Source organism: Crocodylus siamensis, chromosome 3 (genome assembly GCF_052110815.1).
Source record: "Crocodylus siamensis isolate JL-2025a chromosome 3, ASM5211081v1, whole genome shotgun sequence".
NCBI classification, from domain to species: Eukaryota; Metazoa; Chordata; order Crocodylia; family Crocodylidae; genus Crocodylus; species Crocodylus siamensis.
In genome coordinates this window covers 61,058,214-61,083,615 of record NC_143397.1, presented here as the reverse complement: position 1 = coordinate 61,083,615, position 25,402 = coordinate 61,058,214, and the positions used below count along the sequence as shown (strand labels likewise).

The following is a 25,402-nucleotide window of genomic DNA, read 5'->3' as shown; positions in this document are numbered from 1 at the left end:
CTGAGCTGAGGAGGGCATGGCTAGATTATGTGTCATGTCTGTCCCTAGCTCTAGTACAGTTTCCCTGAAGGAGAGGCATGGGGCATGCTTATATAACTAACAGAGTTTTTCACTGTGTTGCTCGTCTCGCCAGTCTGAGCAAGTGATGGAGAAGATATGTTATCCATCCTTGAAATCAGGCCTCACAAAGAGTACTTCATGCAGTTACTGCATCATTGCATCATCTAACAACTGCTTCTGCCTGTCTAGCTTATATCGAACTATGAAGTAATGATGCTTGTGATATATTTTTTTAAGGAATATATATGTTACTTGATCAGCTTAACTAGTCTTTGCAAACTAGCTTTGAATATTATTTCCTAAAAAAATACAGAAAGTTACACCTTTTTGGTAAAGAAAGGAAAAATTATTTGCATTGAATTTTTACTGGTCACTTTGTCGAATTCCTTCAATAATGAAGATTTCAATGTGTACACTTAAGAGCTATCAACAGTAAATGTGGCCACATGGTAGGCCCAATTTTCAAACATGGTTACTAACTTTTTCTGTGCATGTTTTTGGGTTCTGTTCAAGCATAAAGACAGCATTAACATGGAATTAAGTGTTCAGCTCTGAGTCTCTTTGGAAACTTGTTCCCATATTTTATGCATGTGTATGTGTTTGCCTAAAGCCCCATCTACTTATGTTTATTTCAGGTAAAGCAAAATGTGCTGTTTATAAATATGGGAGTATCTTGTAGGCACCAAGTTCCTATTAAAGGGAGTGTTCCTAGAGAACTAACTGTAAATATCTGTGGTTGGTAACAACCACGGTATTTTAGATTTCCCAACACTATGCATTAGGAAAGATTCTTGTGACTTCTTTGAGAAGCCCCATCACCTCAATTTAGTGCAGCTAGCATTGACATTTGAGAAGCAAAATGTCCTGTTCTTTTTTCCCCTTCCAGTGATGCTCTATTGAGTACAGTTGAGAGAGACTTAAAAAAACAAAACAAAAAAACCCCCAAAAATCCCTCATTTCCTTTGTCGTCATTGATGTGTGCCTGCATTCTAAAATGAAGTAGATGCAAACATCCAAGGATGTGGTCCATGCCAGTTCCGAAATAAAGAAACACTGCACCAAGAATCCCTTGATAAAGCAGTTTCTTCAGGTGCACATGAGAAACAGGCTAGGTTTTTCCTAAATCGTCCCACCTGATACCTCTTTCTCAGGGAAACACGATTCCTAGCTGCCTCACTGGGGTTTTTTCAGTCACCTTTTGAACCTAGCACCATTTCAGGGGTCTGTTCAGCCTTCTGGGCAAACAGCTTTCCCTCTGTTGTCAGCTGATGCAGTTAATTTGATAGCTTGAGCTCTGTTGTCTTGCTGAAGATTCAGAGTTCAGATCCTACCAAAGGTACATAAAGGTGGGGGGGTAGGTAGTTAAAATTACACACACTTTATTATTTTTACAAGCTTTATTAAAAAAAAAAAGAGCTACCACCACATATGTATTACATTAGAATAATGGTATTAGTTTGCAGGGTCAAGCCCTCAGAAATCAGGAAACACTGTTCAAACTAGGGTTGCATGAGAGCAGTGACTTGTACATAAAGCAGTGAGATAAAGTCTTTAATTACATGGCCACACACACAGTCTGCAAAGAAGCAGTGCCTCATTTTGTGTACAGTTTGGATAGCACTGTGCAAATGAGGCATCTATTTAATATTTATTTTATGCATTCAGTTAGTGAGCCTTGGTTTACTTATTGCACTTTATTCAGAAGCTACAACGATTACAGAATTATTCATTTGCTCCTGGTCTTTATTATCAGCGTAATACCTCTCCTGGGGCCACTATTGTCTCCTCATACACCCCTGTCTGTCTGTATCTGTTGCCTCTTATACTTATATTGTGAACTCTTCAGGGGCAGAGACTATCTTTCTGCAGTGTCTAGTGGTACTGGCCTATGACTGTGATGCTTGGATGCTATGATAATACAAATAGTAACTGAAAGAAGTTGGAGGGCTTCATAGCCAATCAATCGCTCTTCTCAGTAAGTTAACAAATCATTGTACCAGCCACTTTGCAAATGGAAAATTAAGATAGAAAACCTACCTGTGGCCATACAGTGAATCAGTGGCAAAGCCAAAAACCAGCTCCTTATACAGGTTTCCCTCACTTTTATGTGGGTTCCATATGTGCGAATTCGGTGTTATGTGATGGCCCTTTTTATATCAAAAATTTGTTATATGCGAGGTAAATTCAGTCTTATGTGATTGCTGTGGTGGAAGCCTGCAGTCAGATGCGTTGTGCGGTGCATTGTGGGAATGATGCGCACCAAAATATAGTCTCCTGTGTAGATCTGTGCTCCTCACTCATTGTCTGCAACACGTGTTTCTGTAGTTGCCATCCCCATTATGATAGTGCCCTGTGCTTGTGTGAACTGCCTGCTGTTGGTGAGTACCAAAATTGTCTTGTAAAAGTGGTAGAAATGGGTCTGGGGGTCAGTACAGTTGAGGTTTTGGAACGTCTCCCTATTTGTTACATTGTAAAGTGGGTTCCCTTTATGCGAATTCGAGTTATGTGCCTTTTTCCAGGAACGCTTGTACAGCATAAAGCAAGGGAAACCTGTACTATAACTCTGTGCTTATTCCTCTAGAACAAATTGTCTTTTTGCCAGAGATGAGAAGTGTCCACACTTCCCATGTAAGTACTGGGCAAAAATGAGCCCTGAACTGTTTCCACAGGATCACTCAGAAGATCAGGAGCATGCTGTTAGTGGCCCTTTATACAAACTTTGATTTCAGAGACTTGTTCAATATAACTCCAGAACAAGATTTATCTGCCTTATCTATGAGGCCCATATTTTCTCTTCCTGCAGTCCTTTGCTTCATTCACAGCATACCTGCCTGCTTCTGCAATAAATGAGGCAGGTACCCAGCAGACAAAACGTACGTTTATTCTCCTGAGAAAATTCTGTCCTGTTCACTGAATATGGGGCAAGTCCTATGAAATAGTATGCAACCAGGGAAATAAGGTATTATACCATGCAGAAGGAGGCTAAATAATGACTGCAAAGATAACGTTGTGTTTGCAGGCTTAATGTATTTTAACTGGTTTTATAGGTTATTAAAGAGTAATCAGAAGTCTGACAGCAGTGCAATCATGAACCTGTTGATTAGCAGCGAGTTTGAAGTTTTGCTGTTTGTGCTCCTAGATGCAGTTGCTTGTGGTCCTGCAATTGTTTGTGCTGCTAGATGAGAATGGCACAAATTTCAGAATCTGTTTTTTCAGCTTTTGAGAAGATAGCTGAAGAATGTTGAGACCCAATTTACTGTAGAGGGAGAGTGACTTTGAATGACACAATGTGCTCTTGACTTGTTTTGTATGTAAAGTGACCTGGCACTGCCTTTGATTTTAGGCACGCTCTGGGGGCACAAATCCACATCTAGTTTGTCTCGCTGAGTATGGAGATTTAGGAGCCCTGTTTTTTCAGGCAGTCTGCTTCTAGGTCAGGTTTCTTTTTCTACATCCTGAAGTTGCTTTGTGACCCCTGCATCAGCTTCCTCTAGCTGGGGCTGGTCCTGGAGTCTTAAGGGTTCATTTTGCTATTAAGGAACAGAGAGATGGGCCTTTCTCCATTCCTATGCAAGTTCCTCTCAGGTTTTAAATATTTGTACTAAGGGTGCATCAATAAATATTTTTTGGGCTGATACTGACAGCCAGTTTATTAATGTGCCATATCAGCCGATACCAACCTGACTGCTGATATGCAGCCTGGCAGCTTGGAGAGCAACATCAGGCTAGTAAGTCTGTGGCGGGTAAAAGGCATGAGAGAAGGAAGGTGAGGAGCAGATTGAGGCTTTCATGGTGAGGAGGGAATGGGGCTGGGGCTGGGGCTGGGGCTGTGGCAGGGGCAGGCACTGCACAGCCGGTGGGGGGGATCAGGGCACAGGCCAGAGCTGCGAGCGGCTCGTCTGGGAGGTGTGGGGTGGTGGCTTCTGGTGCTGCATGCACTGCCAAGGGAAGCATGGGGGGTATGTGCCCCCCCATATCTGTGAATGGGGCAAAGGCAGGCTGTTTGCTTGGGGCTAGGGGTGGCACAGGCCTCTTCCCAAGGCGGGGGGCTGGGCCGAGGCTGCATTGGGGGTGGGCAGCAGTGTTGAGAGCGGGGGGGTGGGGGGCTACAGCATGGCTGTAGCCCCCCTGTAGCCCCTCGCCCAGCTTCACTGCTGTACACCTGCCTGACCCAATCCCCCTGCCAGGAAGAGCCCAGCACCACCCCCATCTCCGAGTGAGCAACCTGCCCTCACCCCGTGCACAGATCTGGGGAAACACGCATCAGTGGGAGCTGCCCACCCCCCAGCACACACTTGTCTCTTTTTGTCTGCCTCACACTCTCCCATTTCCATTGTATGCTACTATAGGCTTTACGTTTGAATATTAATCTAATACTTTCTAGTGAAACCTGCCTAAATAGGGGCAAGCTAGTGACAAAGAGAAATCTGACAATCTGGACAACAGAGCCTGCTTTTTATAAAGTACCTCTCCAAGAAATTACTTCTTTTTGTGCTTGCGGTTCCAGTGTAGTAACATTTCTATTCTGTTAGGTTTAAATTAGAAAGTGAAGATTCTATTAAGATGAAAATTGATTATAGGAATATGGATTGAGCAAGCTTGGTTCGGCTGAAAGCAGACACAAAGATGGTTTTGTCTGACGAGTGTTTGTATGTTTGTTTGGGGATGGGAGAAGCAGTTTGGTTTTTTAGTCTTTGATTCCAGGCCAGCATATGTAATGGTGTTTGTTTGTGTGGAGCTGGATATCAGGTGTAATAGGATTATTCATTGTGTTTATTTGACCCTGGCTTTTATTTCCCTCTAGCAGTACTCAGTCATTCATTTTTCTCATATAAATTAAAAACGGAGGTTGTAGATTACATCTGCCGGGGCTCATCTGTGTTATGTGGGATGTAGATTTTTTTCTGTCTTGAATTTACTGGATCATGACAGAAATATAGATGGAGAAGAAGAAAATATTAAACTCTAAGAACTTGCTTCTGTAGCATATTGATATCTTTTTTCTTCTCTGTGGTATATTACTACATCAAAACCTCTTTTTAAAATTTTTGATACTGTATTTGTGTGTTGCTTGAAAGGTCATCCTGTCATTCTCTCCCTCTGTAAATGATCAGAGCCCCAAGTAACAAGGTTTAGTACCAGGCACATTTGTTCAAGTGGTCTTTTAATAGATACTCTTAACTGAGGCTTTTAATTGGATATTTTACGTGACAGTGAAATTATATCCTTTATAGGCAAGTAATGTAGGTGCTATGCAACAAGATAGTGGGTTTTGACCATTCTTTTAAAATGGTAGTAGTGTAGTGTAAAATGGTAGTGTAGTAATTGTATGTTAAAAAACAAGATAGTGTGTATAAATGTGTGTATTTGTATAAGTGGAAAGAGGCAAGGAGTCCAGAACAGCTTTGAGCCTTCTAATTTAATTTAATTACAGTGGCTTTGACTTTCCCTCTGACTGCTGTTTAGAAACCTTGGTTCACGTTTCTCACTCGTTTTCTCTTAGTTAGGAGGAAGGTGTGTCCTTGGATCCAAAGTTTCAGATCTGTTTTTTTCCAAACTTTTTATATTTCCACTTGACTAAAATCGAGGGCAGTTTGCTTGTTAGACTGAGCCAGCACCATCATCATACAGGCAACCTCCGCTTAACATTTTTGCTTAGCGCTATTTCGCTGTAATGCTGATGTTAAATCGATACCTGATTTCATTTAGCACTCAGCAAGTTTTGTTATAACACTCACAGTCGCTATCTTAGGTCATTAAAAATAATTGTGGTTGCCATTTTGGGTCATTGAATACTTTTGGTTTCACTTAACACTCATTTTGCTTAACGCTTGGTTTTTCAGAAAGCTATTTAAAAGCACTAAGTGGGGGTTGCCTGTACAGCTAAATAATTCTGTATTGATGCTGTGCATTACATAGGCGATTAAGATGAGATTGGGGCCCAGGATCATACTTTTGTAGCAATGTTAACCTCCTGGTTTTCAGTTGGCCAAAAAGAGTACAGAATAGCTACAGTAGTAGTAATTTCTGTCCTAACCATGAACACAACTTCATATTTTTTAACCCTTCCAACCAATAGCCCTTGTTTGGAAAACCAAGCTCTTTCTTTCGTTCTTAAAGCACGGACTGCTTGGCCAGTCTCATCTGCTGTTGCTAGTGGGCAGTCTACATGAACTCTCAATTGTTTTTTTTAAAAAACACAACAAAACAATAGTATATTTAGAATAGTATGCTAAAACAATAGCCTTTCTACTTTCACTATGCTGGGCATGGGAATTCTAGGAATAAATGAAAAGCTTATTGTTTTCAGTGTAAACTGGACTCTTAGAAAGCTTTTCCATAGCATTCAGTAATTCTGGAGCAGTAGATCAACAATCCTTGCTACACTTTCAAGCCCCTTGGAAAGCATATGGTATAAACCAAAGAGGAGCTGTCATGGCATTTTTAGGAGCGTATGAGTACCACAACTAAATTGTCCAGGGACCTCTTACCATCCTGGGCCTGCAAATTGTATTTTGTTATTACCAGCCCAAGAGAATGGACTTCAGACAGCATACAATGCTTCTACTAGACTGTGATGCTAACTCTTACTCATTTGTGTTCTGTGGGGTTGATAATGAATGACTGGTTGGCCACCCAGCTGCTTTTAAGAACGGTTTGGGTGTCAGTGCCAGAGAAATGCCCCTTTGCTGGTGAGATGAGTGGTCCTTTATATGCCATCTTTCTCTTTGTCTCTTTCTCTATTCCCCCACCTCCATTTTGTGAAGAAAAAATTCAGTGTGATTGCTTCATTTTGGTGTACAAAAGCAGTGTCACTTCCTCAGCAGGGAGACAGATTATGATAATAGCCATATTGCAGTGTATTGGTAAATTCTGCTTTTCATCATTGTTGGAAGCAATCAAAATAAACTCTTTGAATTTCAGGAAGGGCAATTTCTGTTCTATGTAGAGTTCATAATGTAATAAGAACCCCACTGATATGCCTGAGTGAGGTCTGTGCCCTTAAGCTAAATGGCCAGCTCCAATTTCTTATGCTGTGCATTTCCTATTACTTTACCAACTTGAAGCTACAATTTTAGGGCAGTGATTGGGGAGGGGACGTGGGGGCCAGGAGAGGTGAGACACTGAATTTTACTGCTCCATGCATGTTTAAAGAGGTGTTAAGTGCCTATTATTGGTTGAAGCTGATTTTTTACATGAACACTGAATGTGTGATGTGCACATGCCTGCACAGTATGAAAGGGGGAAAAGGAAAATATAACTTATTTTAGCAGCACCCAAAAAGTGCTAGGTGCTTTTTGACAGATAAATCAGGAACCTAAAAACTAATACTGTACATAACACAATGGCAGAGAAGAACAGGAAAGAGAAGGATAGTAGCAGTGAGATTATGCATTTACTCAATGAGGCTAGCGCACATCATTATAAAAATGGAGTTTTTTGGGAGAAAGGGCAGGGGGAAGAGAGGAATTGAATAGAAAGATTTGCTCAAGTTTTTTTTGGCGCCCATGGGCTGAAGTACAGACAGTGAAAAAAGTCAGGTTAATCTAAGCCAGTGATCCTGAACCAGGGGTACACGTACCCCCAGGGGGTACAGGAAGCCTCATCAAGGGGTACGTGAGATATATTTCATACATTGTCTAACACAGGTCAGAGGGCCTAAAAAATTAATTTCCCATTGAAAGGGGGTATGTGAAGTCTCACTCTGAGACCAAGGGGTACATCTACTGAAAAAAGTTCAGAACCACTGGTCTAAGCTGTGTAGATTGAACTGTTAAACAAGTGAACAGACATACATTCACTTTTGATTTCAGAAATACAGCCACATGCCAGCAGTAGCCCAGGCCAGAAGCTGGGGGGCACTAGAACATGTCTCCATACTTGGCTGGAGCAGACAGCTTGGGCTAAAGCTAACCCACCCACTCTGTGGGGAGTAGCGGGGTTGAAGGGAGGTGGAAAGCATCCTGAGATGCTGGGGTGCTGTGAGTTAACTTGAATTTGGAGGGGGTATTTGGAGAGAAGAAGTGGCTCTTTTGGTGGAGAAGCTAAGGTACAATCAAACTTCCATCAAACTTAAGAAGAGCATTCTGTATGTGGAGAGAGGGATGGTAGAAGGGCATAGAAGATTTTATGAGATCATCATGTAGACTGGCATAACTGCTGAGGCAGGGTAGGATGGGAAAGAGACTCTTGGAGTTTCTGGTTTTGGTGCAGACCTGTCAGAAAAGTGTCCCCCAGGGCTGGGGACTATATGGCTTCCAGTATCTCTCGCCCTGGGAAAGACCTACTAGGAACCCACATAGAGCTCCCTTGGAACCCCATCTCAGATTTGGTAAAAATTCATCAAACGTAAACTGTTTCAAATGAGTGTTCCAGGCTCAATGAAATGGCAGCCTTCAACCAAACTTTGTTGTGTCAGAATATTTCCAACCAGCTCTCTTGTGAAGCATTTGGAAGATGCAGTATTGGGAAGAGAGGCTGGGGTCTGGCGTTTGGATGGAGAGAAGTAAATTTGTGAGTTTCTGGCATAAAGATAGGAGTGGTCCCTGGGAGAACTGGAAAAAGGCAGGAAGATCTGCAAAGAGTCATAGAGGATTGGCAAGAGAAGTAGGAGGAGACCTAGAAAAAGGCATTTTTGTAAAGCCAAGTTACGATAACATGCCAGATAAAGATCATAAGGTTTTGAGTAGGGAAGAGGTGCAAGAGGACTCTGTTCTATTCAGATGAACGTGCTGAGCTTGTTGCTGATTAAGGCAAGGTATGTTTAAGTATGTGCAAAATATAAGGAGTTCAGTATACTGGAGATGACAGAGTATATCCGGATGGAAGTTAGAGGAGAGGAATCCAGATTCTGAGTGTAAATTGCCTGCTTGATGTGTTTAAAAGTGAAAGGAAGAAGGGAATAAGAGCAGTGTATTTCTTCAAGAATGAGAGAGATCCATACATGGTTTTATTTCATGGAAAAGGTGAAAAGTCAGTGATAGGTATAGAAGGAGGAGAAGAAGAGTGGAGCCAAGAAAGGTTAGGAAGCCCAAGGGGATGGGAATGAGGAAGAAAGCAGGTGATAAACCTCAGTGTTAGTGACTGGAAGAAGCAAGAGAGATTGTCAAGGGTGGGAGAAGAGGCAAATCTTCCTGATCTCCAAGTAAGTTAGAAAGCTTTCTTGCAGAGAAAAAAAGAGAATGTAAATAGGATAGAAGTTTTGGAGGAATTTAATTTGCAAATAATTGACACACTTGGAGATATGTAAGGTACAGTTCTTTGCAAGGAAATAAAGAAGGAGAGGAAATATTTGTTAGAATGCCAACAGCATGCAGACATTTGTTTATCCAGGAGAAACTTTTTTGGGAGTGCTTTAACCCTGGTTGTTCCCAGGTTTTTTGTTTCCTGGACTGGACATTTTTACTCTGGGAGAAAAAGCCTGAACATCTGTACACTTGTGTTTTCTCCTTGGAGAACAGCCATTCTCCTAGGAGAAACTAAAGGCACTTGCACACATGCGGGGGGGGGAACCTGCCCCAACTTCATTAATTGAGTCTGCTGGAGCATGTGTCCCAGCAGCACAGTGCGTCTCCATGCTGGGAAAATGGCAGTGATGTGCTTTGAACTAAAACATGTATGATATGCTTTTGTTCAAAGCACGCTGCCACCATTTTCTCAGCCCAGCAACATGCTGGACCACTGATGCAACGTGACATGCGGGTGATTTTAGTTAGTGTAGCTTGCTAATTAAAAGCTCCCAGTGCCACATCAGAAGCACATGTAAAAATGCCCTAAATGTTTGTACAAGCCATTAGTGTGCAAGAATGTTAAACAAGATGAGACTGGAAGTTTAATACAGGGAGATTTTGTGCTGGGAAACAAGGAGAGAGTAAAGTAAGTAAACTGAAGAGAGAGAAGGGAAGAGCAAAAGAAAAGTAATAGATGTGAAGGGCCGGGTTCACTAGGCAGTTTAGAGGCAAGTTTGCTAAAATGGAGATGAGGTGGTTTTGAGAGAAAGGGAGTTAAGAAATTACTGTCTTCTCAGAAAGGTCCCTAACCGTGTTACAGACCTACATCAGTGCCCTAGTGCTTTGTCTGTCATTCTGCCTTTTTTAAGGCATTCTGGGGTCAGGTAGAATCCGATATCTGTGGATGAAATGACAGAAAGCAAGGGCCTGTTGATTTTGACAGATTGGTGAATGGAGTGGTGAAATAAATATTGGAGCATGAAAAGAAGATTGCTATGGTCAAGGACATGACATTTTAAGTGAATTTAGTATTTCAAGGGGGTGAAAGGGTGAGGGGAACTGTGATTGAAGTGCTGTTTGGAAATCCCATTATTCTAGACAGTATCCATTTTAGACTAATCAAGATTGTGTGATGGAAGGGACAGAACTTGTGTTCTTCAGATTTGAGGACTTCTTCTCTTGATACAAATCAGTAACCTTTGGTAGCATTGAGGTTTGCATCAAAGTGAGACTGCTGTCCTTTCCAGTGTCCTTGAGTCCCTTTTAAATCAGTGCATTAGGGCTGCTGAATAAAGATTGCTCTGGAAATTTTATTCAGGTATTGAGTTTCCCATTCCAAGTTTCTCTTCCATGTTAACTTTCTGCAAGCTAGGACTTTCTTCTGCAACTGCAGCCTACTGATTCTAGGATAGCTGCATATTTTGTGCCAATGTGAAAACTGCATCGTACACCAATATGGTTTTGTGGTGTTTGGGGGTGGTTCTTAATAATGTTTGTGTTATGTTGAATGGATAAACTATTTGTGACTGCAAGGTGCTGCCTTAAAAAGGAGTATTAATATGAGAAATAGCTGTGTTTAGTGGATTTCACATTGAAACATTTCAATTATAAAGATAACTAGGCAGGGCAAACTGAAAAACTCTAATTTCATGCATGCTGGAGTTTTGATCAACTGATCATTCATATTATGTGCAAGGTGGAATCACTTGCCTGAATTCTTTTTTGACTTGTTTACTATGTATGGTGTGGAGGGGAGGGGTTATGTGCATATGTATACTTACATTTAACAAATAGCTGTTTTTGCTGCAGTTTTTACTTAACATCTGACAAAACAAGAACAGTAGGAAACATCTTCACATGCAGTGACTGTTGTGCCTGTGGATGACTCCAATACCTGAGGGATTTTGTGAGTGGGAACCCTTGTAAAATTCCCACAGCAGTAAAATTTTTTATAGTTTACAAAAATTTCAAAATTAGAAGGTAACACAAGTTGGGGAAGTTGGATCTTGTTCAAGAAGAATTACACTGCTTCAGTTGATCTACTATACTAGTTCTTCAGAGATGACACAAAGGCAACATCTGCAGGAAATGTGTCAAAATTCGAAGGGAGATCTGGATACATTGAAGGCAGACAACACTCTTGGGGTAGAGGCGATATCTTTTAATAGACCAACTAGATAGTTGCAACAAATATTTTTTTTTATTTGCAAGTTTTCAAGCCCAAACACGCTTTGTCAGGCAAAGGAGAATTCAAAGATTGTACACTTTCTCCTAGGTAGAAACAAAACTTCACATTGCACAGATTTCTCCAACAAATATCCCTCTGCATTTAATAAATATGATTTCTTTTTTATAGGCTAAAAATAATACCCTCTGAAGATCTTTAAAAAAATAAATAAATAGGAATAGTGTGGTCAGATGAATAAATTAAGTGAGCAGAAATAGCTGAATTAATGATGACGACTAGGTAAGTTTCATACTCCCTGAGCAGCTCTAAAATTATGGGAAGAACTTGTCAGTGAAACTGCGTGTTGGTTGTAGAAGACACTCAATGTTGACAATGCATTGTGAACATCCAGTAGCTCAGCTTACTATGTTTGATTTTTATAGCATTTGGCTTTATTGGCATACTTCTTTCTCCATCAGCTTCCATGACTGCTAGACATGTCCTGTTAGTTGCTAGTGCCCTTTGTTTACATTATGGCAGGCCTCAATTGAGATCAAGACCCTAATAGGTTTGGCAGCATATAAATATACATTAAAACAGGTTTTTTGGTCCTGTCGTATATAATCTAAATATTAGACAAAAGTTGAGAGAAAGGAAATGTTATCATCCCTATTTTATGGCTGAGGGGCCAAGTCAGAGAGACTGTAAGCAAATAGTCTCTGGTGGCACACAAGCATGATGTTAGAACCAGAAATAGAAGCCCATAGGCCCCTGTGGAATTCTTTGACCCACAAGACTGTCCTTCCTCTGCATAGCAGTAAAAAAGCTTGACAGTTTCTTAAAGAATTTACTGGTTTTTGCCCTTGAAGGTTGCCTGCAGCACAAATCAATGTAAAAATGTATTTTGGCATTTATAATGTTCTTATCACCACGGTACCATACTTGAGCACTGCATAGGGATTAAAAGCAGTGAGGCTGCCTGGGGGTGGTCAATTAAAGCTGCATAGGTTTTATATTTCTGGGATTTGATGTGGTTTTATTGCACTGAAGAAATGGTAGACCATTCATAAAAATTTCAAAGCAGAGCCATTTTCAAATCTTTTAATTATTCAAAAACTTTGAAACATGGTCTGGATGTCAATAATAAGATACTTGAAAAAACTGTGATACCATAATCATGAATTTACAAGGGAGATCAAAGTTAACGATTACTCTGGGGAAGGTATTATCTCTACATAATAAAGTTGGTGTCTGCACTTTATTGTAGGACCAGAAACTTTGGTCTAACACAGGGGCAGGCAATTATTTCATGCGGAGGGCCGCTTACTGAGTTTTGGCAAGCCATCGAGGGCTGCATGACAGGCAGCCAGGGGTAGCCAAATATTAATTTTCTAAATTTTTTTTAGGGGCCCCATGGGCCAGATAGAATAGGCTGGCAGGCTGCATCTGGCCTGTGGGCCGCATTTTGCCCACCCCGGTCTAACATTTTCAGAAGCAAATGCTCTAATACAGTGGTCTTCAACCTTTTCAAGTAGGAGATCACCTTTGGCAGTTAAAAGCAACTCAAGATATACTGTGTGCCGCTGCCACCCCCACCCCCACCCTCCTGGCAGGTAAGTCTGTGGGGAAGGAAGCGGGGGGTGCAGATCAAGGCAGAGGGGAAAAAATTATTTGGGGGCACACCTCCCCAGCAGGCAAGTCACACCCAGGCAGGGCCCCACTCAACTTACCTGTGCTCTTGCTTTGCTGCACTGTCCTTCACTACAGGGGACTCGATCTAGTCTCCACCCCTTCCCTCTCCCACGGACTGACCTGCTGGGTTGGGATGTGTGTGTGCATACACATGGACACTCAGCCCCCCACCCTAGCCTTGGATTGACTCCAGGAGGCTCCAAGATCTATTGGTGGATCAAGATCCACTGGTTGGTGACCACTGCTTTCTAATACTTAACACTAAAAGGAGAGCTTTGTTGTCAGTTTATCTATGGAAGGATGCTGCATGTTTTTTAAGCTGTAATCAGCCAGAAGAGGGCAGCCTGCTTACATGAACACTTGTTACTGAATCCTGTCTCTGTTAAGAGTCAATGACAAATTGAAAACAAAAAAGTCCTGTTGCTAATAATAAGTGAGAACAGGATTAAGGGTCCTGTTACAGGGCTGTAAGTACCTTTTGACATAAGGCTCTAATCTACCTTGCACTGAACTGTCCACGCCAAAAAAAAAAAAAAAAAAAAAAGCATTAATATATTTGCTTTACTAGCCTTTATATCTTAAAATGTACTTATATAAAAAAGTTTTCAAGGCTGTTTACTTATGCGACTCCAAGATGAACATGGGCCGACAATGCGAGGTCACAGTTGGCAGGGCTAACTGGACCTTGTCGCGCATCCACAGGTGCATCTCAAGAAGGGCCAAGGAGGTGATCCTCCCCCTCTACGCGACACTAGTCAGGCCACAGCTGGAGTACTGTGTCCAGTTCTGTGCGCCCCCCTTCAGGAGGGATGTGGACAACATTGAGAGGGTCCAGAGGAGGGGCACCCACATGATCTGGGGACAACAGGGCAGACCCTACAATGAGAGACTGCGGGACCTGAACCTGTTCAGCCTTCACAAGAGAAGGCTGAGGGGGGGACCTGGTGACCGTCTATAAACTCACTAAGTGGGGACCAGAAGGATTTGGGAGAGACCTTGTTTCCCCTAGCGCCCCCTGGCATAACAAGGAATAATGGTCTTAAGTTGTTGGAGAGTAGGTTTAGATTAGACATCCGCAAGAACTACTTCACAGTCAGGGCGGCTAGGATCTAGAACCAACTTCCCAGGGAAGTGGTGCTGGCTCCTACCCTGGGGATCTTCAAGAGGAGGCTTGATGCCTACCTGCTGGGATCATTTGAGCCCAGTTTTTCTCCTGCTCAGGCAGGGGGTTGGACTTGAAGATCTACAAGGTCCCTTTTGACCTGACTTCTATGATTCTGTGATTCTACGTGGAAAGTTGGAAAGAGATAGTGACTAGCTGTGGTGTGTTCATGTGCTTAATTTCAGAATGGTTTTTGATGTTTATAACTCACGATAATTTTGACACAGCTTTTTTAAATTTTGCCAAAACATACTTCTTTGCCATTAGAATTAATATAGTAATTTCCATGCTAGAACAATTTTCCATATTAAAGATCAAAATATAGCTTTTTATTTAATCTTACTGCAACTTGAGGCTCTGATCCTGCAAAGATATAACCACCTGTATAACTTTACAACATGAGTAGTTAGTGGGGCTACTGACTGCACAAAGCGAAGCAGGTACATGCATCTTTTCTAGTTTGGGGCCCCTAGTTCTGTCCTTAGAACACAGTGAAAAACCCTTGAGAATTGCTAAGTACCTTTTTACATGAAAAATGAAGCAAAATCATAGAATCATAGAAACTTAGGGTTGGAAAGGACCTCGGGAGGTCATCTAGTCCAACCCCTGGCTCAGAACGGCCAACCTCCTCCTATATCATCCCAGCCAAGGCTTTGTCTACCCAGGTCTTAAAAATCACCCAAGGACAGAGATTCCACAGCCTGTTCCAGTGCTTTACTCCTAGTGAGAGAGTTTTTCCTAACATCTAACTTAGGCTTCCCTTGCTGCAACTTGAGACCACTGCTTCTTGTTCTGTTATCTGCCACCATTGATAACAGTGTAGCTCCATTTACTCCCTGCTCATGCTTCCTTTTTATAGTTCAGAGGTCACGTAATTTTATATCATCTAAGTGCAGCGTTCCACCATTACTACCAAGAGTCATCTGGGACAAATGTAAATATAGTTTAAGTGTTTGGTTTAGCCCCGCATTCGTTTTTAGTTGGATTTTTTTTTTGGCTGAATTTTCTGTTGTCCCTGAGCATGTCTGAAAGTATTTGAATTCCAGTGTTGATTTATTTGGTTTTTTTCCCCCAAGTATAATTCCTAATCTTTTTCAGCTTTATAACTGGCAACACTTGAAAGCAAGAGAATAAGAGTATTAGCAGTATTTGGGTGCACAAAGTGTGGAATCTTTGAAAAATGTTTTGAAAGTTGTGTGTCATATGCATATACTACTGTACCAAAGCTGCTTTTCTGGATTATAGGGTCATGTGTCAATCTCTCAACCAATGCCTAGACAACCACTAGTGCAGAAAGACCAGCTAAGAAAGTAATACAAAGATGGTTTGAGCCATATCTTCCTATCTCAACCAGTTGGGGTATGTTTTGTGGGTGGGGAGTGGTAATCCTGCAAAGAATAATATGTTTCAGCTTTAATTATAATAGTGTTAAAGGATGAGGGGTGAGGATAAAGTCTAGGTCTTCGCTGTGAATTTTACTTTTTCACGGTACAGTTATTTCTAAACTTCCACTCAGGTTTAATTTAAGTTAAATAGAAGGTGAACTTTGAAATCTAAATAAGTCAAGGTTTGCAGTGTACCAAAAATAGTTTATGGTAATTCACTGTCAGGCCTCATTGTTTTCCCAGAAGAAAATCCATCTAGTCTTATAGTCTGCAGGTAAGTAATATTCATAATCATAACTGATGTGGACAATAAGATAAGAGCATATATTTCTCAATACTTCTGTGTCTTTCAGTCTTCCAGAAAGGCCAGGCTTTACAGAGGTCACCTTTCTATGCAGAGCTGCTGGGCTGCTGCCAGCGGGAAAGCTCACTCTTTCTGTTTGTTTTCCCCTCTTGTTCCTTGCTGTGCTGCAATAACATTCTGCCAGCAGAGAGCAGTGCCGCCTATTATCAACAGCTGAGGGAAAGTGCAAATGAACAGATGCTTGGCTACATTGGGAGGAACACAGGAGAATGCTGAGGCCATTGACTGGGCGGTTGAGATGACACAGAGAAAATAAATTTCAAATGACAGGAAAGAGTACAGAAAATTTAGGTGGAAGACAGAGTAGGTCTCATTTAGATAGGGGCAAGAAAAGACATTATGTACTAGAATACAAAATTAGGAAAATTATATGGCATGGAAGATAGAGCCAGAGTAAGTCAGTATACTAAAACTGTACTTAAAGTAGCTATGTCTGCCAGGTCTTGGGGGGGAATCCCCAGATCCTAATCTACCCTAGGCAGTGCCCATACCAAAAAGTTTAGGTATTAGAGTTTTCAATACCTTTTGTCTTTCATCTTTATAAGCTTTTCAGTGTCATTAACAGGAATTATCTTTGTATCCAATTATTATAATTGATCCTATGATTAAAAAGCTTGAGCAGAGGCTGATTTTCCCATTGCTGCTCTTGGCAGCATTGTTCCCTTTATAAATGCATTTGCCAGATATGCAAGGATTGTGTCACAGGCTTATGGATTTATTTTTACTCTTCACTAAGAAACACTTCTTATAGGAGTTGATACTTTAAAAGTATTGTGGATTAATTACTCCAGGTGATCAGACAGGCGTCAACCACTGGTGCTAGGACACTACTGATTTTCAGCAGTTCTTTCCAGCCAAGCAAAGCAGAGTAAATTTGGGGTGAACAGAGGGCTTAGGTCAGCCATAGACTTTGGGAAGGGGAGGAGGCCGGGAAGACAAGGCATATATTAAGATTGTTGTCTGGCCTATCAGCACGTTCTTTGTAAGAATCCATGGTCCTAAGGATTCTTCTTTACTACTAGTTAGATGCTGAATTCAGGTGTTTTTACTGTTTGTTTTATTTGGTAATACTGGTATTTGCCCTAATCTTTTGTAAAATTGTTGTCCTGTCAGATCTATGTCTTTGTAATAGAGCTATCAGATTTGTTTAAGACTTTCTAAAACAATACAAAGAAGCAAATTTAATTGCTTGTGAGAGTAGGGAATGTGAATTCACTTCATGGTTATCTAGGTGGCTTTTCCTGTTGCTTACTTTGCTTTATAGTTTTGCATATAGCATGTATACAGAAGGCTGGAAAGATGCCTGCAATTCCAAAATGAACTCTCTGTAGCTCTCTCTCTCCCTCCCTCCCACCCACTCTCTCCTTTAGAACCGCCCCTTCCATGCTCCCTTTAGCCAGCAGCAAGACAGCTGTGTTTGATCATAAACCACTTACAACTCCAGGCTCAGTGGAAGAGGAAACTTTAGCGTGAAGTGCAGCATCGGCTTGTCTCTGCTTCTCTTCCCCTTCACTGAAGACTTAGCAGCACTCTGTGTTCTTGCAGTGAATTTGTGTGAAGCTCATGAAATAGTTCCCAGTACATTTAACTCCTATGGGAGATGCCCTCAAAGCTAGCTGGGAAAAAGGGCAAAATAAAACTAAAGGCAGAGCTGAATCATAGATTTCACGTGGACTTGGGCAATTTTAGTATTGAAGAGATCTTTACGGTCTGTCTGCATTCTCTGCGATCGTGCTCTCTGCAGTGTTAATGAGTCTCTTGCAGGAATGGATTGTTTGTGAAATGAAAACCAATTAGGCTGTTTTAGGAGCCCTTGCATCATTAATTTAGGCTGTATAATTGTTGACTGAAAATGACTGTCTAGAGCAAAATGTGCAAGACAGAAAAATCTTGGAGGAGAATGAAGTGTTGAATCCATTGAGCAAAGGTTGGAAACATTAAAATCTGTAGAAAGAGCCAAACCTTGAAAACTGTAATCATGAATTCTGGAGTTGCTATGAAATATGGAAATGACTCCTCTGCAGAGCTGAGTGAGGTAAGCAGATCCAGTGTCCTTGGATTTTTTTTGTTATTATTTATTTATTTTAAATACTGTATCATTCCTGCTTGGGCTTTTAGTCTGCAGGCAGTTCTATTAAAGATTAATAGAATGTGTATTTTTGTTCTAACTTGCAGTGTTAGTCAGGAAATGACCTGAACTCGCTTGCTTTTCTGCAGTCTGAGTAAATGGTAAAAGGCAAATGGTTATAACCAAGCAGAGACATTTTTTTTCTCTTCTCCTGCAGCAAGGATTCCCTCACCTCCCAAGTGCTGCATTTATACATAGCATTCCTTTTTGTAGGAGGTAGAATACACAAAGATCCCAATTGAGATGAAGCAGATGGTAACTAATTTGGAGTGAAGAGCTGAAAACAAACAGCATTATTAAGCCAGCAACTTCAGTAGAATCGCATGGTATATTTGATTCTTTTCAGCCAAGGTATGCTGTTCCTTCAGATGAGATAAATATTTGGTTGGGGGAAGGGAGAGGATATGAAGCTATGGAGAACTTCTTGTTTTTCTCCTTGCAGCCTGTCGTAAACTACTATATTATGTATTACTTTGTGTTGCAGACATGTCTGCAATCTTTATGCTTTTATAATAGTATGCTTTTAAACAGTTTGGAAGTAAAGCCATATCAAATATTATGCAAAGGTTTAAAAGCATTACTAAACTTCATCATCTGGTGGTTACTGAATTGCCTTGGGCACATCAACCTAATGGAGTTGATAGTTTTGAAAATTGCTAAATTTTGGCTACAGTGTACAACCCAGAACTGCTTACAGAGATTACAAGTGGTTTTAATATTCTACAAAATACATTCTACAAAATGTTTCCCAGTTTAAAAAAAAATCCTTTTCCCCTTACTTTTATTTTATACTATAATTCATTTTTAAGCCATCTTTACACAAAACATTTCTCAAAATATTTCCCAGAAAAGGGGAGTCTAAGGAGTTAATAGCTTACAGAACAGGGTATCAGTGTCATACAACTAGAAACAACATACTGAGATGGGCAGCTGACAAGTAAAATAGAGACTAACAGCTATCCTGAGCAGACCAGCATGAGTGAGGTCAGTGGAAATGTGTGGGGGAGAATGGGCATCATACAGTTTGATATGGCATCAGCACAGGATTAGGATTTACATTTTCTTCTAGAATAGAAGTTTTATGTGCCTATTTGTCTGTGTAATAAGTCCTGTATAGTTAGTTCACTATGGATCTTTCAAGGAGACCTTAAAATTTTAGTCTCATCAACTCAGCATAACCTCTAAGTTCCTTGAATGTTTTTGTGAAACGTGCCCTTAGACAAAACTGTCCTCCCCATCACATTTATGCAGTTGTATGCACATATATGCACGCTTATTGGTTGCTGCCTTCCATTCTCTCTCCTAACTTGGGAGTAGGTTTTGCTTTTGTACCCATTTCAAAAGTGAAAGTTTCCAAGTTGTGCAATAGCCAGTGGAGCATTGTGAGAGGAGAATGCTAGAGGATAGCCTTCAAGAGCAAATGACATGTCACAGCAATACTTGCTTCTGATTGACTGCATTTCAATACTGTTTCTGATTTTTGAGTCTACTTCATTTAGTCCCAAGACAAGACTTCAAGCTATGTTATTTCTTCTGCTCTAATTCAGTGATATTTCTTCTGACTTGTTAACTTCGGACACTGGTCTAGGGCAACTGCCAAGTGCAACACAAGTCCTGGACCATCTGGAGCAGACTCTGCATGGGGGCACGTATCCTGGACCAGCCCTGCATGGGTGCTGTGTGCAGTACAGGTCCTGGGTCATGCATGTGAGGCTGGTCCAGCAGTGTTATGGATGAACTTTGAACCTAGGGGCTGGCTCCAGATGTGCAGGCACGTGCAGTTTTTGGCACCACAAACTGCGTGCCCAGCACGTTAAGCAGGGAAAGGGCAATTTGTCCAAAATGAGGTATTTTGCTCTGCACCAAGTGAACATGTGCAGTGTGCTCAGTGGCAAAAATAGCAGCAGCACAAATTTGTCCTGCTGCTATTTTTGCTACTGCAAACGCACACCTCTGCAGGTAGGGACATGTCTGGGGACAGGGGGCTGGATGATGGGGCTAAGTGGTCTGTATCTTTGACACCCCTGATATAAAGGAAACAAGTGGAACTAGTTCATTTTCCAATAAATCCATTGAGTTTCTCTCACACCCACCTCTTACATCCCATTTATGTATCATGCCACCTATTGCATCGAGTTGACTAGCAGGTATGGCAAGTGGCTAATACATACAGCAAACATAATTATTCAACAGGGGGATTAGGGGGCATCAGTATCTTTGTTAATGCACAAATTCTAGCCATAGAGTTATCATTAAGAGAATGAATGGAAAATGTATAAAGCCTTGAATATACATAGCATATATGGAAATGTGCATGCATTTTAATATACACATTTATAGTGTGCATATTTATCCAGGTAGGCAGAAAAAATAATTGCAATACATCAAATTTCCAACAGATATTTTTTCCTGAGTTTTATATCTTTTTTTTTTAGAAAAAACAATCTGTCCATCTTCTTCCTGCCCCACCCATCCAATTAGAGATTAAAAAGTGCAGGAGTGGGGTTTGCTTTTGATTTGCTGATGTACTATGAATTTAATCTCTCATTTTATTGTATGAGGAAAAAAAGATCTTAATAACCTGTTTTCCTTTGTTTCTTTGTTGGTTTTGGTTCACAGTGAAAGCAAGGAAAAGCATCACATAAAGCAAGTCATGACCCACTAGAGCAGTTTGATTTCAGTGCTTCCCCAGCTCCAGAGTTCATGTTGTTGATATTGGTGCATGGATCAGCAGCTCCTCCATGTGACCTGTGCCCCCCTCCATGCTTCCCCTAAATCAGAGTTTCTTCACCTTCTGAGCCTCAAAGCACCCATGGATAGACTTGAGGCACCCCTTGAAAAATGCCGGCTCTTATTTTTCACTCTGGTTTTTTTTTTTGGTTTACAGAAACTGCTCTAGCAGTTTTTTCTGTTGCAAAGAACTCTGAAAGACCACAGCTGTGGATGTCTATTTGAAGTCTCTGGGTTTGTCTTGAGTCAAGCTTGTAAACTTAAGTGCTAACATTGTGTGGCACCCTGTGTCACCCTTGAAAGGATCTTGAGGCACCCAGAGTTCCATGCACCCTGGTTAAGTATCACTGTCCTGAACCCTTTTCTAGAAGACAAATTAAAAGTCAATATGACATTTGACCAGATAAACTAAATTACTAACTGATGCGAAAAGGCAGCATTCTCCTTGCATGATATTCAGGCACGCAGCATTTTTTGAAAGTATGACACACTGGGAGAGGCTTGTTTAAAAAATCTGAAACCTGCTGATGACTATTTTTGCAATCCATCAGAATGTAGGTCAGATTTTGTTAACTTTGGAAATAAGTGATGAAGTCCAGCATGGTTTTCTTCCAGCATTGTGAAACAGGCTTGCTGCTGCTACTGTTGTGATACAGCATTACTTTGAAGAGTTTTATTTTATGAGAATTAATCAGGAAGCTTGTTTTGGTTTATGGACAATGTGTAGCACCATGAATTAAGTAATTGCTTCACGGTCCTTCATTTATCTAGTCTTGTGATACTGTACATTTTTTACTGTAGCTACACAATGCAGTATATCTTTCAAAGCCAGCACTGAATGTCACTGAAGAGGTTTCACAGGTAATGATTTATCCAGTTACAAAATTAATTGATAACATTAAAAGTAAAGAAGTTCTAGGAAAGAACTTCCACACTTTTTGGTGGTATTACTAACCAGCTGACTGGTATACAGTGAACTGTTTGCATACAAAATACTGGACTTAGAAGACCGAAATTCGGATTACAAAGTGCCCAATCCTTCAGTCATTTTACCGTTCCTTATACGATTTTGAGTGCTTACATGACGGGAGTAAAGTTAAACATGTGCATAATTGCTTGTAGGATTGCTGTTTTACCAAATAAGTATTTAAGGACCAAGTTCTTCTTGGATGTGCATGAAAAACTCCCATCAAACTGAGTAGAATTAGGTTTCAGGCAGCAAAAGCCTGATATTCCATTGTTTCAAAGCAGCTGTCATTTTAAGTGTGAAGGTTTTGTTTTATCTGAGCGATAACCATTTCCTCTCACTTTTACTATAGGCTGTGATAGGGGTATAATTTCTCCAAATGGGTAAATTCTTTCCTCGCCAGTAAATTAGAAAATAACCCTTCTAGTCAGATGCATAATTTTGTGCCTCTGCTTCTCGTTATCTCTTCTTGGATCTTAGGTGTTCAGAAAATAAATGCTGTTGCTTACATTTGTCTGTCCTTTAACCACTGAGATTGCTTAAAACAGACCAGTTGATTTCCTGCCTACCTTTTTAAAAAAAGAACATTTACCAAACTATCATTTACAGTTTATTTCAAATAAATTGTTCAGTAGTCAAGGGACTTTTGTGATCCAGGAATGAGTTTTTATGGGAAGAGACTGATTTCACTTCTCATCATTACACTGCTTACTCCTACTTTAAAAAAAATCATGCAGAAGAACACAATATATAAGGCAAACCTTCTTGGAGTCCTATATGCCAGTCAGTAATGAGTGAAATTTGCAGTGGATCATGGGGTGGGGCAGATGCCAGAGACAGAGGGCCTGATATTTGGTCAATAGGGAATAATACTGCTTTGGAAATCCCCATCCTTCAATATTTTTGCAAGCTTTTCTGCTGTTTGTGAGTTGTGATTCTGCTTGTATATTACAGCCTTACTGTACATGGGAATAGTGCCATGAGAACTAGGAACAGGTTTCATATATATTTCAGGTTGAACAGAAAATACCTTGTGGATGGTTAGGGGAGGATATTATAAACCTGCAAGTGAGAGACGAGGTAAGGGCATTTTATACCTGTCAAACTCTACAGCATCATTTCTGTGGACCCATTTCATAAGTCTTGTGTGTCTTCTGTTCCCATTGATCTGTTAAAAGCGCTTAGCACTTCATAGTATTGCATCGAGTATTTATTTATTTATTTATTACATCAACTGCACAGCTATTTCTTTCCTGGCTTGTTCTCTCTTCCTGAATGTCTCTGTTCTTGGTTTTAATTTTTGTCTCCATCACTTGCACACTTGGCAAACTTATGCCCTTAATTATGCAGGATTGAAGTCTTCAAGATCACCGAGTGCCATTTATTGCTCACATTTGTGAAGGACAGAGAGCATACAGGTTTCCCTCACTTTATGTGGATTCTGGATGTGCAAATTCACTCTTATGCGATGACCCTCTTTATACCATTTGATATGTGTGAGGTAAATTTCACTCTTATGTGATCAGTATGGTGGAAGCCTGCAGTCAGCTGCTTTGTGTGGTACATTGTGGGAGTGATGTGCACCAAAGTATGGTCTCCTGTGTGGATCTGTGCTCCTTGCTCGTTGTCTGAGACATGTTTCTGTAGTTGCCATTCCCATTATGGTAACATTCACCACCACCCTGTGCTTGTGTCTGTTGTTGGTGAGTACCAAAATTGTCATGTAAAAGTTGTAGAAATGGGTCTGGGAGTTGGTACAGTCAGGGTCTTGGAACACATCCCTGTTTGTTTCATTGTAAAGTGGGTTGCTTTTATGCTAATTGGAGTCATGCACTGTTTTTCAGGAACACATGTACAGCATAAAGCAAGGGAAACCTGTATTTGTCCATTTACATTTCACTTTTAGTTACATTAGCTTGGTATTGGCTACCCTATACACCGATGTAAGCAGACGGGACTAAACCGACTGAACAAGAGTACCCATCCAGTCTTATGTCCCCTGAAGGGATAGAGCTGTTTGGTGCAGTTCAGAGATGAGTGATGCGTATGGGATCGGTACAGTCAGGATATCCAGGTGCATTCTTTTGGATAAGCTTTGTTGCTGAGGTCTTTGATGAAACCCAGCTAAAGGTTTAGCTGCTGCCTACATACAGGAGGAAGTAGGTAGAAATATTAGTACTTGCCGTTTCTACTCTGTTACCTTAGTGAGTGAGGTGTAGTTTGCTCTCATCGGTGAACTATGCCCAGTTTCTGTTTTTGTCTTCTTGCTCTGCTCTCTACTGAATAGTTGGGTTTTATTAAATATTAACCCTTTGGAAGGAAACATTTTCAATATTATTGTTCTAAAGGATGCTTAAGCAGTAATCATGCAGCATAACAGCAACATCTAAAGAATTATTGCAGGTCTTGCTTGTATTGTCACAGATACCTAATTTAAGGAAGGGATTTGAGTAGAGAATTTAAATGGTGCAGCTCATGGATGGTAGCCAGGAAGTCTGGATGTAACTTTTAGATTAGATAAACTTCTTTCCTATGCTATAAATCTAATCCTGGTTATTCATAACTTGACAAAATCTAATTTATTTTCATGCTTTACTGTGCACACTTATGATGAATTGCATAGATGAAAGTATCCTTTAAAAAATGGGGGAGGGAGATGAGCAATTCTTGTGATACCTGCACACACTCAGTGTCTTAACAGAGATTGGTATAGTCAGGCTAGCTCAATGGCATGTTAACTTATAAGGGTCTTGTATTTCCAGTCTTGAAATCTGGATTAGAACAGAAGCTCAGATTTGTAGTCTGCCAGAGAGGTTGCATTTTTGGCATGACCAGTGCATGTCACTACCAGTGTGACTCATACATAGTATTTCTGGTATAAAAATTATAGTGACTTCAAAGCATGTTTGTCTTTTGGATTTGTGTGAGCTGCTTATCAGGCCCAGAATGTGTTTCAGGCTTGGATGTTATTAAATTGAAGCACTATAAAAAGATTACTCAAATGCTCAGACACTGGCAGTGCAGATAATGATGTTCTCCAGCCTCCTAATGGAAAAAAGGCAAAGATTATGTAACTTATCTGCCTGATATTAAAATAATTCCAGCTTTTAAAAAAACAAGTTTGAAAAATGCCCTATGGACTTTATATTTAATAAGGACAAATGCATGTTTTGAGAGTAACGTTTACAGAGTGTTGGAGTCCCAGGCTGTTTTTAGGGATGTTTAATATTATTATCCTGAGATCTAAAGGACTAGAAACTCATTACTTCGGAGCATTTTTAGCTGAAGCTCAAGAGATCCCTTCCCCCCCCGCTCTGAACCTTTGTTGGAAGAGAGAAGCCTGCTGTCTTAATTAGCCTTCTAACTAATCAAGGCATAAATTAAAGTGTGCACAGCTGGAGGATGATGCTTCTGTTTCAGATGTTCTTATTTATTTGTTCCTCCAAACTGGACATGCACAGCAGAGTTATCAGTTTGTGTATGTGTTTGGATGGAGGGGAATGGTGAGAGGTCTCCT

General features: G+C 40.7%; 1 protein-coding gene across 2 annotated transcripts in view; it reads left to right on the top strand.

Moving 5' to 3' along the window:
• Positions 1-25,402, top strand: part of MCC (MCC regulator of Wnt signaling pathway) — a 363,930-nt gene that overhangs the window by 81,270 nt on the left and 257,258 nt on the right. The window contains exon 1 of one of the 2 annotated variants that reach the window (XM_090038384.1): positions 17,510-18,095. The exons of the other annotated variant lie outside the window; for it this stretch is intronic. Within the exon in view, the coding sequence (XP_089894510.1) occupies positions 18,039-18,095 (57 nt within the window). The 5' untranslated portion in view covers positions 17,510-18,038. Of the gene's footprint in view, positions 1-17,509; positions 18,096-25,402 lie in introns of those variants that run through there. 2 annotated transcript variants of the gene reach the window in all.